Genomic DNA, 17,611 nt, shown 5'->3' with positions numbered 1-17,611 from the left:
TGGGTTAGGTTAGGTTAGAACTGCGACCCTACGAAAACAAACTGTTGCCTGAAAGGTGGGTTAGGTTAGGTTAGAACTGCCACCCCCAAGAAAACGAACTGTTGCCAGAAAAGTGGGTTAGGTTAGATTAGAACTGCAACCCCCAAGAAAACGAACTGTTGCCAGAAAAGTGGGTTAGGTTAGGTTAGAACAGCAACCCCCAAGAAAACGAGCTGTTGCCAGAAAAGTGGGTTAGGTTAGGTCAGAACTGCGACCCCACGAAAACAAACTGTTGCCTGAAAGGTGGGTTAGGTTAGGTTAGAACTGCGACCCCCAAGAAAACGAACTGTTGCCAGAAAAGTGGGTTAGGTTAGGTAAGAATTGCGACCCCACGAAAACAAACTGTTGCCAGAAATGTAGTAAACAAAATTACTACCTCCATCATTGAACTGCACATCTCGAAAAAACTACCTACGTAACGAAATAAAATGCTACTGCAATTTGTACCATGAGTAGTTGAGTACTATATTATTAGGGTATTTAGTAGTATGCATCACAATATTAGGCGAAAAATAATTTATGCCTATATTACATTAGACATAACAATAAAAGACATTTTGAAACATGACCAACTAAATATTTTGCCATACAATAATATTGTAAATAATCATTTGCGACATTTTATATATGCGAAACATTGGTTTGCCATCTGATAGTTTTGCCAAATGATACTATGGGAAAAATAGTTTGGGAAGTGATAATTTGCCATACAATTTTCGGCCACATATTAGTAAACCATCTATGCCATCCTATGCATAAATAAACTAGGGTTATTTGGTATGATGATGATGATAGCGATTGATGAAAACTATCCTACTGTCCCTTCCTCGGGCTTTAAACTAGCTACTATTACTTTCATCTAAATCGGTTCGAAAAGCCTAATTTCTGCACCATTCTCAACAGATGGCACCACAGTTCACTGACACGCCAAAACGGAACCAACGAGCCGAAGATCCTGCGCGGACGCTCCTTTGTTACACTCCAGCTTCAAAAGGTCCAATACGTCGTTGAAAATGATTTAAAATTAGATATTTTGGTTCTGGGGTTAAAGGGTTGTCGTAAATGAAGTAGCAAGTTTGGTAAGAGGCGAAAATGGATTTTAATAAGTAAGTAATGTTTAAGGTTTAAAAACGGTTGGCAATGTAAGTACGCGTGGTAAAGTCACTTAGTTGTTATCAATTGCAATTTGGAAGAATATGAATAAAGTTAAGTTAAACATGAGTAGGGTTAGCAAAAGGTCGTTATATAGATGACATACAACATCGTTGTCGAGTGACAAGTCTAAATTAAACCATAAATAAGACAATCGGCTCGATTCGAACTTTATGATACGTCAATTAATAGATCTAGAATTCTGATAATTGACGTATCTTAAAGTTCCAATCGGGCACACTGACTTAATATGCTGACTCAATGATCAGGCAGAATAATTGTCTCGAGCAGTGTTGCCAACTCGGATTTTGAAAAAATGCTAGACTAATGTCTAGATTATGCCAAAATTATGCCAAAGATTTTTGAAACACCTATGCTAAAAAAATGCTAAAATATCACTTGAAATTAGACACTTAAAACACATACTTTTTTTCAAATTTACCGCCTTTTTCTACTGACAAGATCTGCTTGACCAACTTGATATAGTCCGTTGACGTCACAGAACACCGCCTCTAGAAACCTAATATTGGCCATTTTGTTCGCGATGCAAATCACCAAACTGTGAGGCGCGGGAGGGGTGCTCCCGGCGTTGCGATTGGTCGTTCCAAACATGGCGCGCTGACACGTGTAAGCGTAGGGATGGGACATGTTCATTACTTGCAGTGGTACTGGTACCAGTGGTACCGTAATCTATTGTGGTAAAATAATTGTTATCAATAAAGTCCACAGATTTATTACTTCAGAATATTCATACAATATAATACAATATAAAAAGAGTTCCCTTGCACTTCTTCAAAGTTCATCATCAGGTATTAGGTCCATCTCGTGACCTAACTGCTCACATGGATTCTTAAAAAAAATTACGTCATTCATTTATTATTCATAAATCAATCATAAATTTCAAAAATACACTTTGGTGGCAAACGCAGCCTATGGAAAGCGATCATCCATTAATTACGTCACACGAATTTCTAGGTTTTTTGACCCCTCCCCCCTCCTTGTCACACTTGGTCACATTTTGCAAATCCCTCCCCACCTGGTGTGAAGTCATATTTTAGGCAATTTTATTTTCAACGAAATCGGCAATACTAACTCGGAATTATTTTTTGAATTTAAAAATATTTTTGGTAAAAGAAATATTAGTAATTTTATAACACAAAATCATTTAGGAACGAAAATTACCTAAATTACCTTCCAAAACCTCATTATTTAAATGTACAGCGTCGAATAAAAAAACATAAATTAATTTTCGGTTTCTGATGAATAGTGTTGAGGTTAAAGTGACGTCACAATGTTTGTGACGCGCCCCTCCCCCATGTCACAACATGTCACATTTTCTTGACCCCCCCCCCCCACCCCTAAACGTGTGACGTAATTAATGGATGACCCCAAACTATACTACTAACTAATGGCGCTTGCAACTCTTAGTTGTGTCACATGTCATGTCACATGGGCGTTGCTCTGAAAACCTGCTAAAATATGATTATTTTCTTATTTTGATGCTACCTCAATAATGGTACTATATACTAACTAAAAACTAAACTAACATACTACATATACCTACTAAGATAAACTACCAAGTACCTAATTAAAACTGTAGATTCTACAGATCAATTTTATTTATTCTCAGTTAAAAATAAAAGAGATTAAAAATAATAGATTCTACAGATCAATTTTATTTATTCTCAGTTAATAATTTACATTTCTTAAAATGGTACAATATGGTACGAGCGAAAGCACGAAGTTACCGCAATTGACAAAACCATCACCGTCACATCACTAGTTGTTGACGTGAAAGGGATAGCACATTGCATTTTCAAGTTGACGGAAAAGGACGGGCTACTTCACTGCCGCTCAGTACAACCATATTGACCAGTATAAAATGAACCCCGCGGACAAGAAACAATTTTCAACAAAATAGTGAATTTGACTTAATTGCGGAATGTTATTCCATCTGTTTTATAACTGGAAGTCTTAGATGACTGGCCACACCATTTTACACCGCAAAATCCCATGATTTCCCAATGAGTTAAATAAATTGCGATTTATTTTCGTAAATACGCGCACGCTGTTAACAGGTCGTGAATTTGGACGCAACTGATCGGAGCGGCGCGCGTGCAATATTTTATAAGCGCTATTGCTCCGATGAGTGGAGGCCGCGAGTCGTCCTATAAGCTATGTCTATAGGGGTTGGTCTGTGGTTGACGTCCATCCGTCCACAAAAGTCAAAATGCATATGAAAATATGAACCACATAAGGCGATGGCGCATATTGTTGCTGCCAAGTTGGTGCAAACTTGGCTTAGACTAAATTATGCTAAAAAATATGCCAGATGCTAAATGGAAAATTTTGGTGCCAAAGCTAGTGAAAATATGCCAGATCTGGCATCATTTATGCCAAGTTGGCAACACTGGTCTCGAGACAAGGAATAGTCATCTAGATAGTTCTGGTCAAATTGGGTATTTAATTACCGTTTAGTCTCACTTTAATCTACAAAGCAAAGTCATAATAATTGTTCCAATTGAGTCGTTGACCGAGCAGAGCGAAGGACTCCGCTTCAGCTTGAACAAAAATGCTTTCGTAGGTATGTCTGGATGTTCACGACAAGTTACAGGCCGCATTTCTCAACCGATTCTCGTGAATTTTTGTATGAAGATTCTAAAATTGTACAGAATTTAAGTCGTTTCCGTTTTTAGAGGAATTTCTCTACATGACGGAGCCATGGGGGTTCGCGAGGTCTAGGTACAGCTCACAGAGCCATTGATACCTATAGTTTAATTATACCTTATAATCAATAACGTCTGTACCTGGAAAATTATAAAGAAGTAATTATTTTAGGTGGTATCTAAATAAAACACCTAGTTACCTAATCTACCTATATAGCAACAAGTAAGTAGGTACAATAAGTGTTTAACAAACATTACACTGAATACCTCAAGGCATATTATTCACGGCGAACATAGCTGGGTGATGAGTAATCCTTATGGTATTTAAAAACAGTAGGTACCTACTTCATGATTCAAGTGTTACCGAGACTTACTTAGATTCATAGAATGATTCAAGTAATTGCTGGGTCAATGGCATATACAATTACGATTAAAAAGATACCTAACTATCTTACAATGTCAATGCTTGTAAAGAATACTTAAGAAAGAAGTAGCAACAAAAAGATAGTGCCAAAGTCAAAGCGTCAAATATATGTTAACACGAACTTTATTAAAGTTTGATGGGGTAAAATAAACACTTGAAGGGAATCATCATACTGTTTCTTTTGACCCCGGAAAAATAAAGTCATGTTTCTCTTATCCCACATGGCCATTGTAAAGTCGTATAGATATTTCTTAATAAATTGGATAAAGTCTCTGTAGATATTGCCACTACAGACGCGACCTAACTGTCAATTGGCAACAATTAACTATCAAAATTAACCGAAGATAAATTAGGCTTATGACATAATCATCACTGTAGCTGTAGGGTCTGTGCGTAAAGAGAAGAGTCATGGAATGTATGAGGCCCAATACATTCCACGACTCTTCTCTTTCCGAACAGACTCTACCACCTAAATGTTTATTTTACGAGAGTTTTGAAAGAGAACTTAAGGTCCTCTAGCAGGATATTTTTTTTGTTTTTTTTTTATGCTAAGTATATACATTATGTAGATTCAGTTCATTTAGGTAGGTACTACACTTCCAAAATATTTTTAATTGAGAGAGCGCCTTACCAACAACACATTTTCATCATAAACGAATTGCTGTCTGACAATATTTTTCTCTATAATTTTTATGTTTTACGAGATTTCTTATCTCCAACCTACTTAGATAAAACAATGGAGAAAACTGCAACGAGTCTTTCACCGGCATACCAACACCAATTATACCAGCAAACCGCATTCCACTTCCAATTTCAAAATTAGCGGAAGCAGTTATAAAGTTGACCCAAAAATTTTTTATTAAGCTATGAGCTTCATCACATATGTTCCTTGAGTAATTCTAAGCATTTCAAGCCTGGGAGCCAATAAGAAATGTGTGTCTACTCGGATTTGTAATGGATTCAAACTTTCAACCCCTTTTTAACCCTGTTAGGGGATGAATTTTACAAAACGCTGAAATTACTTTTCCTGTCTTTTAATAATATCCCCAAATACAAAGATTCAAGTCCCGCGTTCGAAAATTTTTTTGATATCCATACAAACTTTCAACTCCTTTTTCACCACCTTAGGGGATGAATTTTCAAAAACGCTGAAATTAGTTTTCTTGTATTTTAATAATATATCGTTTTACGAAGTTTCAAATTCCTAGCTTAAAATAAAACTTGAACCCCATACAAACTTTCATCCCCTTTTTAACCCCCTTAGGGGTTGAATTTCTCAAAATCGCTTCTTATCTCTTGTACACTTTATAAATGTAATCTAGTGTGCAAATTTCAACTTTCTATCTTTTGTAGTTTCGGCTCCGCGTAGCAAAAATCTCCAACCAAATTTTTCACCTTTTTACGTTTTTCTTGTAAAATTACTATGAAATTGAAAAAACAAATATCAGCAATGAATTCTACGTCTTTGGTTTATACGAAAATGATACCAAACTTGCCCTAGTACCCACCAGGATCAGAGTAGATTTTTTTTAAAGATGACGGATGGCGGCCGTCTTTGTACCCCACCCTCCCCCCCACTTCACGCTAGAAATGCTTAGAATTACTCAAATATCAGATGTGATGAAGCTCATAGCTTAATAAAATTTTTTTGGGTCATGTATGGCAGCGTTACATAACTGACTCCAGTAAATAAACAAAACGCTTACCAAAGTTTTTAATCACAAGTCACTGGCCACAACACTAACTTTTTAAACTTTTTTTTAAGTTGCGCGTAATGCAGTAATGCTGGCTGGACGGACGGCGTCGGCAGTGCGCGTGGTACTGAACGCGGCGCGTACGCATCCGTTAAACCTGTCTGACATAACATAAACATAGGTACCTATAGGATCTTTGAGGGGTTCCCATGGTGCCCCATGGGTGAGTCATTGTGTTGTATGTGAGATGAATGGATGTGCAAACGTAATACAGTCTCAGGATTTACGACATTTGCAAAGCAGTTGCTATGATATGGATCATAAAACCTGTAAACAAGTTTTTACTAATTCCATTCATAATTATACTCAAACACTCCTAACTTCTCAGTAGAAAAAGGCGCGAAATTCAAATTTTCTATGGGAGATCAACCCTTCGCACCTCCTTTTTTTTAATTTTCCGCAAAAAAGAGATTATTGTAGATATAGAGAGAAGTCTTTCTAACCTGCCACTCTTGACAGAGCATTAAGACACAAGATATGTTCTGTCTGAGACTGCTTTGTGCTAAAATATATGGACAGGGCTATGTATAACCTAGGTAACAAAAATTAAATTTTTCCTAAAGACGGTTTGTAAAACATGGTAAGTAGCACTAGCACTAATATGACTTCATCTCAAACCTAAAATGATTATATTTGTGCGCCATCTCTGATGAACTTTACGAACTATTAGATTAGGTACGTGTATAGAACAGTCATCAAGACGCACGCGACATCCATGACTCTAGACTTGATACGCTTGGTAGAGACATAAACAGCCTACTTAGCTTCATGTAAACTATGTAGATGTCGCTTTTAGACATTATAGGAACTTTCAAGATAACTTCAATAAAATACAACAATATTTAGTGTGTATTTTATTTAAATTAACTACTACTCTACTACAATAAAATAATAAATGCAATTAAAAAGTAGAACATTAAACATACAAATAACACTGTATAATTCTTATCCCAACATAATATTTTAGCACTGAATCTGTTATGACAGTTACCATATGTAATTACTACGCTTTTTTAAATAACGTGTCCGCCAGTATTTTATTAATATAAGACACATTAAAGAAATAAATTTTCTAACTCTAGAACGTCATTTTTCATCAACATCAATCAACATCATCACGCAAACGCTAACATCCTTTGTACAAGCCATTCAAAGAGAGACTATCAGACCAATTCGTGTACACTGATATCAGAATGACATCTAACTTAATTTTACAGCCGCGAAATTGTATGGAGAAATTATGAATGAATTCATTCATAAAGTCGCCATGCAATTTTACGGCTGATGATACATGTATTGGGACTGGCGAGAGGCACGACACACTTGATCCAAATATCATTCTAAGGTCGGCGTACGTTTGAATTGGCATAAGGCCTTAAAAACAGCGTGGCGTTCAAATGTTTAATGTCTCTCTACTTTTAGGACCATGGTAAAAACCCTTATAATGGAGGTATCGTCTTGGGTCGTCCCATTCGTTTTTCGTCAAGTTCTTAAATTAGTCCTATTCTGCTTTCGTCACTCATTCTACATTCGTCACAATCGTCAGTGGCTTTCAATGTGAATGAGTGACGAAAGCAGAATAGGACTAATTTAAGAACTTGATGAAAAACGAATGGGACGACCCAAGACGATACCATAATGGAGGTGGCATCAATAATTAAACATAAACCAAAGAATAAACGGCTCATTCATTATACGGTTCTACGCTAAATTTGCTCCGATTTGGCTGTGACAATGTATGGGAGTGCCTGCAGTTCGTGGTGGACGGTTAATAATAAAATATAATTATTTTACTTGGCGTATATTTTGACGTGCAATGCAAACTTAGCATGCACGGCCTCTAGGTTATCAATCGCCAATGTTTTCAAAATTATAATACGTTTAATATGTAAAGCTCTGTTTTCCTAGGATAGCGGTGCCGTCATATAGTGGCCATCTCCATACTAAATAATATACAAATTTTACCTTCCAATAAAATTATTATTATGTTTCCTATCCACATCGGATATCTTCATTGAGAGAGTAACGCGATCGTTGACCAATGATGCCGCTAGCGTCTATGTAGTCGCTCCGCCCCACGCCGTGACGTAGTTCCGCTTCCACTTCCTGCGAACCGTTGCTCGCTCCCCGCTACTCGCCACCGCCATGTCATTGTTGAGGAGAAGTACCGTCGGCATAAAAGTAGCCTAGTAGCCTGCCAGGAAGGCATTACTCAGATATCCGATGTGGATAGGAAACATAATAATAATTTTATTGGAAGGTAAAATTTGTATATTATGTGTTCCGTACTCCACATCGGATATCTTCATTGAGACCTGTTTATTATCTCCTGGTGGCGAGTTAGCGGGCGCGCAAGCGATAGGGCTACACCTACTGTCATAGAACTCAGAGAAAGAATAAATATGTATACACCATATTGCAACCCATGAAATCACAGTGACTCGTTATAATGTGAATTACAGGAAATTGAGAATTGAAGCTGTAATCTCAGGTTCGAATCTGACGTTAAACTGGTTTAAGAGGATTCTCATTCGAAATCGCATCCGATCCGCAGAATCTCGGCGAGTCATGTTCCCAATTAACATAAGCGAAAATATCGCTAAGTGAATAGCTTTCCAGCCAATTTAGTTATTAAGTACATCGTGGATCGAAAGCAATCGTAGGCGAGGCCGGCTTGGATGAGACTGTGGCTGAAAGAAATAAGCGAAGTGTCCCCTAACATTTTGTGTAATTCTCGCAAGGTGACGTACCCAGATTACCTACTTATACTGGGTCTATACTTTATTCCGGAGCTTCTAAGAGTCCAGTCGGTAAGACACGTTATCTGGTTTAGAGCCGAATTTCGGACACAAAATAATAGCGTTAAAGTTATCTATGTAATTGCCCGGGCTACAGTGTAAGGTCATTGACCCTGCGGCCTGATGCTAACAGCAAAAGTGCGGCAGCTATTCTATCGTACTTCTTCTAACGTACCTAACGTTGTAGGGCTATTTAAATTAGGGCAAGTAGATGTCTCGCGTCCCAAGCTGGTGCTTTGGGAGGCGCTGGTCTCGCTAATAATGGCGTTGGAAGAAGGCATAGTGTCCGATAGTGGTTCATACACAGCACTTGTGAGAGGCTTATGAACGAATAACGTTCTGAAAGCTAACATGGATAATAGAAATAGACGTCTGAGATAGCTCGCTACTTCACTGGATAGAGGTACCTGGCAGTTGATCTTATTTTTGATGCACCATAAAGACCGTTTCTACATTGTGACCGTACATGCAGCCTAGACAAGGGGACGATCTAGGGGCTCCCGTTACTGTTTTCTATACAAACACAGTACCGGAATCGGGAATATCCGGTTCTTCCATATTAGTGAGACAGTGACAGTTGCGTTTCGTTCGCTACGTAGCGTTAGACCTTGGCATGTTATATGCATGCGCCAGTCACGCCAGTAGCGGACGTCACTCCTGATCCCGCCAGCTCGGTGTTGGAGCGTCCTATCTGACAGGAGCTACGCCTCATTCTTAAGGTCGTTGACTCGTAAGGGAGGGCGGTCTGACGTTGTGATCACTAGGACCGCCAGTAAATTGCAAGCTTACCACAGCTACTTTAAGACTCCTTATCACGCCGTCGCAGTACACAGACTAGGCTGGGAGGTGGAGACATCCATGCCAAGTCTCACAGGCAGCTGTCAAAGGTCGTGGTAGCAGTTCAATGAGTCTGTTAAGAAATACCGTGGCACAGTGCGAGGGCTCTCGAAAGCGGAGGCCGGCCAACAAGGCGCCTGTCAGGCGAAGACAGTCTCGGCGGCTGCTGGGCGCAGCTGCCACTCGGGCGCGCAGTGACTTCTTGATAAACCGTCGCCCTCGGGGGTTGTACCGACCTGGCAAGTAGCAAGCAACCAGCGCGACCTGTAGACGATCTGCTGGCATCAGCAGTTTTTGCGACAACCGTAGTAACGGAAGGGATGTAGTGTCGCCGTCGTTTTATGTATATATACTGTACCGGTGCGGTTGTATGTTTACACTTCTGTCGTCAGCGCTGCAGATGCGGCCCGTTAAGGCTTACTCTTCGCTGAGAGGGCCTTACCTCGTACATTGTCTACCAATATTGGAGATTGTAACGGACTGCTTGCATAAGATGAGGAAGAAAGTGGTGCGAGGCTTTCGGCAGCTCCGTGTTGCTGGGGACTGCAAAGGCTTCACCTTCCTCCATGAACTAAAGTTTGCGAATTTGAGACTGAACAGAAGGCATTGAGTCTCATTTCTGCGAGAAACTCTGCAGCAAGGCAGGCCTGTATGTCGCGAAAAAGAAAACTTTCAATCGGTGTGTTGTGCCGCGTGTCCCACGTGATGTCTAGGAGCGTGATGGTCTAATTCGCTTTATCCGAAGAGACACCCTATATCGAGTTAGTATAGGGCATCGAGTTAGTAGCATGCTTTTAAGGAAATCGAACTGATGAAATCAAGTCTAAAATCGATTTTGGCGCTTTGCGTAACAAAACTGTTTCGATAAAGTCGAATACAGACAGATGGAAACTGCTGGAGTCCTCCTGGCCCCTTTCTCTTAGCACCGGAAACTCAAGCTTGTTCAGGCGCAGCGGGTTTATTTGTCCCATTTTGTTTATTATGGCTTTTCGCACGAGTTCGTCTTTGTAAGACGGAACTTAAGCTGGAGAGCGCGAGCAAGCAGAGATAATTATGTGAAGTCTGCAGACCTTTTCGATGCCTTTCACCTCGGTTTCGAGCGGTCGCACAGGGCCTTGTCGCTAGCTGTTCTCCGGTTGGACCACTCCATGGCCTCGAGAAGTCGTAGGAATTTCGAAGCGACACAGCGAAGTCGATCAGCACCTTTATGAAACCCGGGAACACGACGTATTTTCCTCTGAGTATCGACATATCTTACCGCTTTCAACTCCGGGCAGTCGAGCCGCGCTAGGACGGGGCTCTTTACGACGGGGGTCTGCCGTCGCCGGAGGATTCTTTAACCGAAACCAAGAGCTTAGCGGTCTGTTCGTGCTGTACCATACCATACCTATACCTGCACCATAGCTATAGGCGCCTGCGTACCTCAATGGAACCATGTGGACAGGACAAAACTGATACTGTGGCGCCCAGCGAGCAAGGGACGACATCGTCGTAGTTGCAGCATCGGTGGACAGCATCGGCGTGATTGTGGCAACCGCCGCCGCTCGGGAGGCGCCGGTGCGTGAAGCTAGGGGCGCCATCGTGGCGGCCGGCTCGGGGGGGGGGGGGGGCACCGGTGTCTGAGGCCGGGCGGCTCATGGCGGCCGCCACTGGTTCGGGAAGCGCTGGTGCGTGAGGCGAGGACCCATAGTGGCGACCCGCTCTAGAAGCGTTGTCGCGTGAGGCGGGCGGCTCTATCGTGGCGGCCGCCGCCACCGGCTCGGGAGGCGCCGGTGCGTGCGGCGAGAGGCGCCATCGTGGCGGCCAGCTCGGGAGGCACCGGTGCATGAGGCGGTCGCCGTCTGGCTGGCTGGTCTGGGAGGCACTGCTGTGAGGCGAGAGGCGCCATCGTGGCGGCCAGCTCGAGAGGCGCCAGTGCGCAGGTGGTGGTGCCATCGTGGCGGGCGGCATCATCGTGGCGGGCAGCGCCATTGTGGCAGCCGCCGCCGCCGCGTCGATGCGTAATGCGAGAGGCGCCATCGTGGCGGCCAGCTCGGGGGGCAGGCGGCGTCATCGAGCGGGCGGCGCCATCATGGCGGCCACCGTTGCCAGGCTCAGGTGCGAGAGGCGCCGTCGTGGCGGCCAGCTCGACAGGCGCCGGTGCGCGTGACGGACGTTACCGGCACGGGAGGCGCCGATGGCTAGGCTCGTAGCTGCACGCATCATCACGGCGACGCTGTTGCCCTCGGCGGTGCCATCGTGGTGGCCACCACCGGCGCGTAGGTCACCAGCGACGTCATGACGGCGGCAACCAACGCGGCGATCGTCGCTGTACTCGTAGCATTTCCACTGCTTACACGTAACTTACCTTCCTTCCGCTCGAGCAGTCGGGACGCAGAAGCGGTCCGCCTTCACCTTGGCGCGATCCACCCGCGATGCGCCCGCAGCTGCAGGAGCGGGCGTGTGACGTCTCGCAGAGCCACGCGGATCTCTCGGAGTCCCGCTGGACTGGAAGCGTCCGCACCGCAACTGCAGCAATAGGAGCGGGCGTCTCGCGGACTGGAGGCGTCCGCACCGTGACTGCAGCAACAGGAGCGGGCGTGTGACGTCTCTCGGAGTCCCGCGGACTGGAGGCGTCCGCACCGCGACTGCAGCAACAGGAGCGGGCTTGTGACGCCTCTCGGAGTCCCGCGGACTGGAAGCGTCCGCACCGCGACTGCAGCAACAGGAGCGGGCGTGTGACGTCTCTCGGGGTCCCGCGGACTGGAGGCGTCCGCACCGCGACTGCAGTAACAGGAGCGGGCTTGTGACGCCTCTCGGAGTCCCGCGGACTGGAAGCGTCCGCACCGCGACTGCAGCAACAGGAGCGGGCTTGTGACGCCTCTCGGAGTCCCGCGGACTGGAAGCGTCCGCACCGCGACTGCAGCAACAGGAGCGGGCGTGTGACGTCTCTCGGGGTCCCGCGGACTGGAGGCGTCCGCACCGCGACTGCAGTAACAGGAGCGGGCTTGTGACGCCTCTCGGAGTCCCGCGGACTGGAGGCGTCCGCACCGCGACTGCAGCAACAGGAGCGGGCGTGTGACGTCTCGCCGAGTCCTGCGGACTGGAGGCGTCCACCGTGGCCCGCAGCGTCGCGGTGTCTCGGAGTCACCTAGGACGACAGCAGAAGACGCGGCGCGCGCGGGCGGGGGCGGGCGCCGGGCCCGCGCCCCCGCGCCGGGGGACGGGGCGCCCCGGTCGCGCCGCAACTAACAACACGAGGTACTCCCAGGCTACTGCCTGAGAACCCTCCGCGAGTGACGAAGTAACTTCTGAACGCCAATAAAATTAGAATATCTTAAACTGGCTCACCGGATGGTTCGAGACAATCCAAACCTCCTTATCGGCGAAGCGCGGCGCCCGAAAACAGCGCGCGCAGGCCGTCCGCCGCCGCGCCGCCCGGGCGCCGCCGCCGCCGCCGCAGGCACGATGACCGCGCGTTCCCTCTCCGATGCGGAGCGACTTGTTACCACTTGTTAACAAAAACCACTGACGCACTTCCTACTTCGATCTCGAAAATGCGAGTTAACGGTAACGATTTTAGCAGCATGGAATGTGAAAATTAATTTAGCAAGAAAAAAAAAAAGTGGGTAGAATCGAAAGTACCATGCTGCAAAAATATACGCAAAAAATATTTGCGGACCATCGGTCGAGACGGTCGACGAAACAATGTCATGGCGGTGGCGAGTAGCGGGGAGCGAGCAACGGTTCGCAGGAAGTGGAAGCGGAACTACGTCACGGCGTGGGGCGGAGCGACTACATAGACGCTAGCGGCATCATTGGTCAACGATCGCGTTACTCTCTCAATGAAGATATCCGATGTGGAGTACGGAACACATAATACGACTAAATATAGATGAGTAATATTTTGTATGGAGACGGCCGCTACGAGTATATGACGGCACTGCTATCCTAGGAAACCAGAGCTTTTACGCGTATCCAACGTCCAAAGAAGAAGGGAAAGGCAGATTCGAAAGAAAAGTCACATGATCTTTTCCACACATTCTTTACTTTCGATAGGTTTCTTGGCTACACGTCTTGTCCTGAAAACGTAGTGCGTCGTGCAATGTACTTAAGATGTCAAAGCGGAAGCGGCTGCATATAGCTCTACTTTATTCAATTTTTAAGCTCTTTTGTATGTTTATAAGCAGAGGAATTTAATGTAACTTCACTGCTGTAGGACGGTATCGGCCTTTGCCTCCCGCTTGCTGCTCTCTGATGAAGAATCTTTGGCGGGCAGAGGCGGAGCCGGCTCGCCCTGAAAATAAAACGTTTAATAAATATTAGCACTGCAGTGACATGCTGTATAGTCTGTAGTTACAGCCATGGCCACGGAACGCAACAGACAGCTAAACATTAATGACTAAAAAGTAGTTATATTATAATGTTAAAGGTTAGTCACTTTTAACTCTTTCGGTTGTACACATAACTACTCGTCTTACAGAAGGTCGGTAGAGCAGGAGTGAAGCTCTTTTTTTCTGACTATCAAAAAAAAATCAAAAAATCAAATATCATTTATTATCAGGCAACTAAGGCCCATAGATACATACCTTACAAACTAACATACGTATAATAGTAAAATCCCTCAAGCTAAAAAGTTATTTCGGCGACACGGCGGTTTTCAGTTGTGTCGCATGTTCCGGTGTAGGATTTGGCAGATGACGCCAGAGGAGTTGGTTTTGGTGTCAGACTATGTCTGAAACGTTAGGTACGTACGTACTTATACGAGAGTGTATTTTTTGCAATAAAGAATTTTGTATTATTTTTCTTGCCTTTTTACCCTATGACAGTCTTCAAATCAGCATTTCATTTTGACTTTACCGTACCTTGTCTTCACACATTGAGCTTAAGATAAGTTTGTTTCATAATTTTATATCAAAGATAAGAATGAAAAAATGTACGCTTCCGGCAGGACTTGAATACGCAACCTCCGCAATCCGTGCGTTTGCTCTAACAAATTGAGCTACGGAAGCCTACCAGAACTTCGCGAATCTTTCCATTCATTCCCTTATGTATACACGCCTTTGGAGTGGCGTATAGCGACGTCTACCGAAAGACGATATAAAATTTGGAATATCGCTCGCAGGCGTATCTGCTTGTTTAAAGATTGGTTAAGTTTGCTTCACACCTGTAGTTGTGAGAGCGCGCAGCGCACGGCGCTGAGCATCTCTGGGGTGGACTTGCGACCGCCGGGTGCGTGAGGTCGGTGCGGTCGCGCTATCCGCTCCGCCGCTGTTCCCGTTGACTCTGGAGGATAGTACAGGTCATTCATTATCCAAAATCATCCAAACCTCCAGTGGCGGATTTGCAGTCTTCATATAGAACACATTTTGAGTTATTTCTTGTTATCATCAGTGAATTTTTTGGCACAATTTGCCGCCCCTCATTTTTTGCCGCCTTAGACCCAGGCCTGCTGGGCCTTAGGGCAAATCCGCCACTGCAAACCTCCTCATTAGGTATTATACAGATCGAAAGCTGCGGCGAGACTAAAGAGGCCCGATAGATGATTTTGGCATGACAAATACAAAAAGATGGTGGAAGTGGGCGCGGGTAGGGATGTAGATCGTTGGGCCCAGATCTTAAGTGTTGGCACCACAGAAATAATGTGTTCTGTGGTTGGCACAATCACAGTTAAATAGGTGTGTTTAGTTATGTCAATGCTGGGAATAACTGAATATTTTATTACAATTAGATTTATGAGATTTAAAATATATATCTTTTGCCTTAAGTAGATTCTAGAACGAACCGCATTCGTCTAGATTTGATAAATTTGATACTTATTATTATTTATTATTATTTATTTTTTATTATTTGATTTGATTTGATTTGATACTCTAGATAATATTCATACGACGACATATTCCTAAAAGAAAGTCAAATATTCGAGCCTTCAGATAACTTTACCACTTTCAGGCGAATTATGTGGAATCTCTCACACATAACTTCACCGATTCTACAAATATGCAACTACATCAGCTTGTTGATAAAACGCATCCTGTGGCTCGCTTGGGGATGCATTTCTAATATCCGGATGCAATAAACGTATATCGTATATCTCAGGACGGTCCTTACGGGCACTAAAAATGGTACTAGTTCAGCGGTGTCACTCACAAATTCAAGCCAATCGTGCGGTCTAAATGGGTTTACTAACGAATGGGCCAAAATCGTTTCCCAAAGTATCACATCCCAAACTATGTTTCCCAAATTATCAGTTCCCAAAAAAATGTTTGGCAAAACAACTTATCGCAAATTTTCAGTTAGCAATAGTCTTTTTTGGCAAGTTATTGTTTAGCAAATAATTACTTGGACAAGTTTCATTTTACCAAATATTATTTAGTCAAATGTATCATTAAGCATAACTTACATGTCCCAAAATATTGCATGGCATACAATTTACATACCAATAAAGTGGAGGCTGCAGAATTTTATTTGTCTAGTATTTAAATGATCATTACATATACATAGTAAAATGTAACGTCAAAAAAAGACATTCTTACTGCCAAAAATATGTAGTAAATGATCACTAAAATTAAAACTCCATTTTAATGTAAAATGACAACCAAATTTGTTACATCTTGCTATACTATTAAAGCAAATAACACCAAAGTAATCATTGTAACCCAAAAATAGTAAATAACCACCAATATTCAAACCACATTTTAGTTTAAAATGTCATGCAATTTTTTTACATCTCGTTATTCTATTAAATTAATTAATCCACTTCGATGACCTTTTTTTAGTACATAGAATTTCGTTTCTGTAAGGACCGCAGTTCTAACCTAACCTAACCCACTTTTCTAATAGCATTTCGATTCTGTGAGGGTGACAGTTCTAACCTAACCTAACCCACTTTTCTGATAGCGGTTCCGTTTTGTGAGGATCGTAGTTCAAACCTAACCCAACCCACCCAAATTACGTAGAATTTAACGTACCTATTATAACATAACAAAAAGTACTTTAAATAGAGATGCCTATTTGTCAAATTTGCGAAGTGACAATTTTGACCAAACATCTTTTTGGAATATAATATTAGACAATAAAAAACGTTTGCTAAATAAGTTTTTGTCCTAATAACATTTGACAAAGTAAAATCATGCCAAATGTTAATTTGACCAAATAAATTATATGCGAAGTGTAACTTTGCTAAAGGTTCCTTTGGGAAATGAAACTATTGCGATAAGTTTGTTGGGAAGTGAAATTTGGCGAAATGTATTTGGCCGAAACGAAAGTACACCGTCTAAATGGTCTAATGCAACTAGTTGCGAACAATCGCACGCGTGATGCGAACTCATCAATTAATCGCGTTGCAGCGGTGTCACACCGCTGTACTGGGCTATAACCGCGAAAATTGAAGTTCGCAAATTGCGGGCATTTTTCCCTGTCACTCTAATTACACCTTCACTGGAGTAAAAGAGAAAGATCCCCGCAATTTGCGAATTTCGGTTTTGGCGGTAGCCCCTCTGGACCCTTGAGGCCAAATTCTTATTGCCCATAAGGCCAGTCCTGAGAATTGAGATATACGTCAATGTCGGATGCGTACTTAGACGGACAGTTTCGGTACATCGCTCTGCTAACCGCAGCATTGCAGGAACAATGTGTAAATCACCAAACTTACGATTCACTCTAGTCCTTTCCCGATCCCTGTTATGATCGATCCTCACACAGCAATTACAAAAATAGCATGGTACCCCAGGCACACCACAGCACAGCGCGACCCACAGCCACTTGTTCAATGTAGTGCCTGTTCGCGACCACAAGCTCGGCCGGCTCTCATCATGGATGTCGTACACAAAAGGCCGATTCATGCCTGCATGCCATTTTTCATAGATATAATATTATGGCATTTTTGTTGGATGACGTTTGCCGGGGTGACGTTTGAGGGGCTGACGTTTGTTTTCTTTCGGATGCCGGTTGGTGTGAGGA

At 43.3% G+C, this 17,611-nt stretch overlaps 2 protein-coding genes across 2 annotated transcripts in view; both read right to left on the bottom strand.

The window, feature by feature from the left end:
- Positions 1-17,611, bottom strand: part of LOC134665001 (superoxide dismutase [Cu-Zn]-like) — a 276,790-nt gene that overhangs the window by 19,550 nt on the left and 239,629 nt on the right. The window lies entirely within an intron of this gene.
- Positions 13,678-17,584, bottom strand: LOC134665008 (uncharacterized). Its single transcript, XM_063521777.1, has 3 exons — positions 17,304-17,584; positions 14,817-14,935; positions 13,678-13,946 (listed from the first exon to the last, which is right to left on the bottom strand). The coding sequence occupies exons 1-3, from the start codon at positions 17,491-17,493 to the stop codon at positions 13,857-13,859; spliced, it is 399 nt and encodes a 132-aa protein (XP_063377847.1). The 5' UTR covers positions 17,494-17,584; the 3' UTR covers positions 13,678-13,856.

This window comes from Cydia fagiglandana, chromosome 6 (genome assembly GCF_963556715.1).
Source record: "Cydia fagiglandana chromosome 6, ilCydFagi1.1, whole genome shotgun sequence".
Taxonomy (NCBI): Eukaryota; Metazoa; Arthropoda; class Insecta; order Lepidoptera; family Tortricidae; genus Cydia; species Cydia fagiglandana.
Note: the sequence above shows the minus strand (reverse complement) of the source record. Positions and strands in the feature narration are given on the sequence as shown.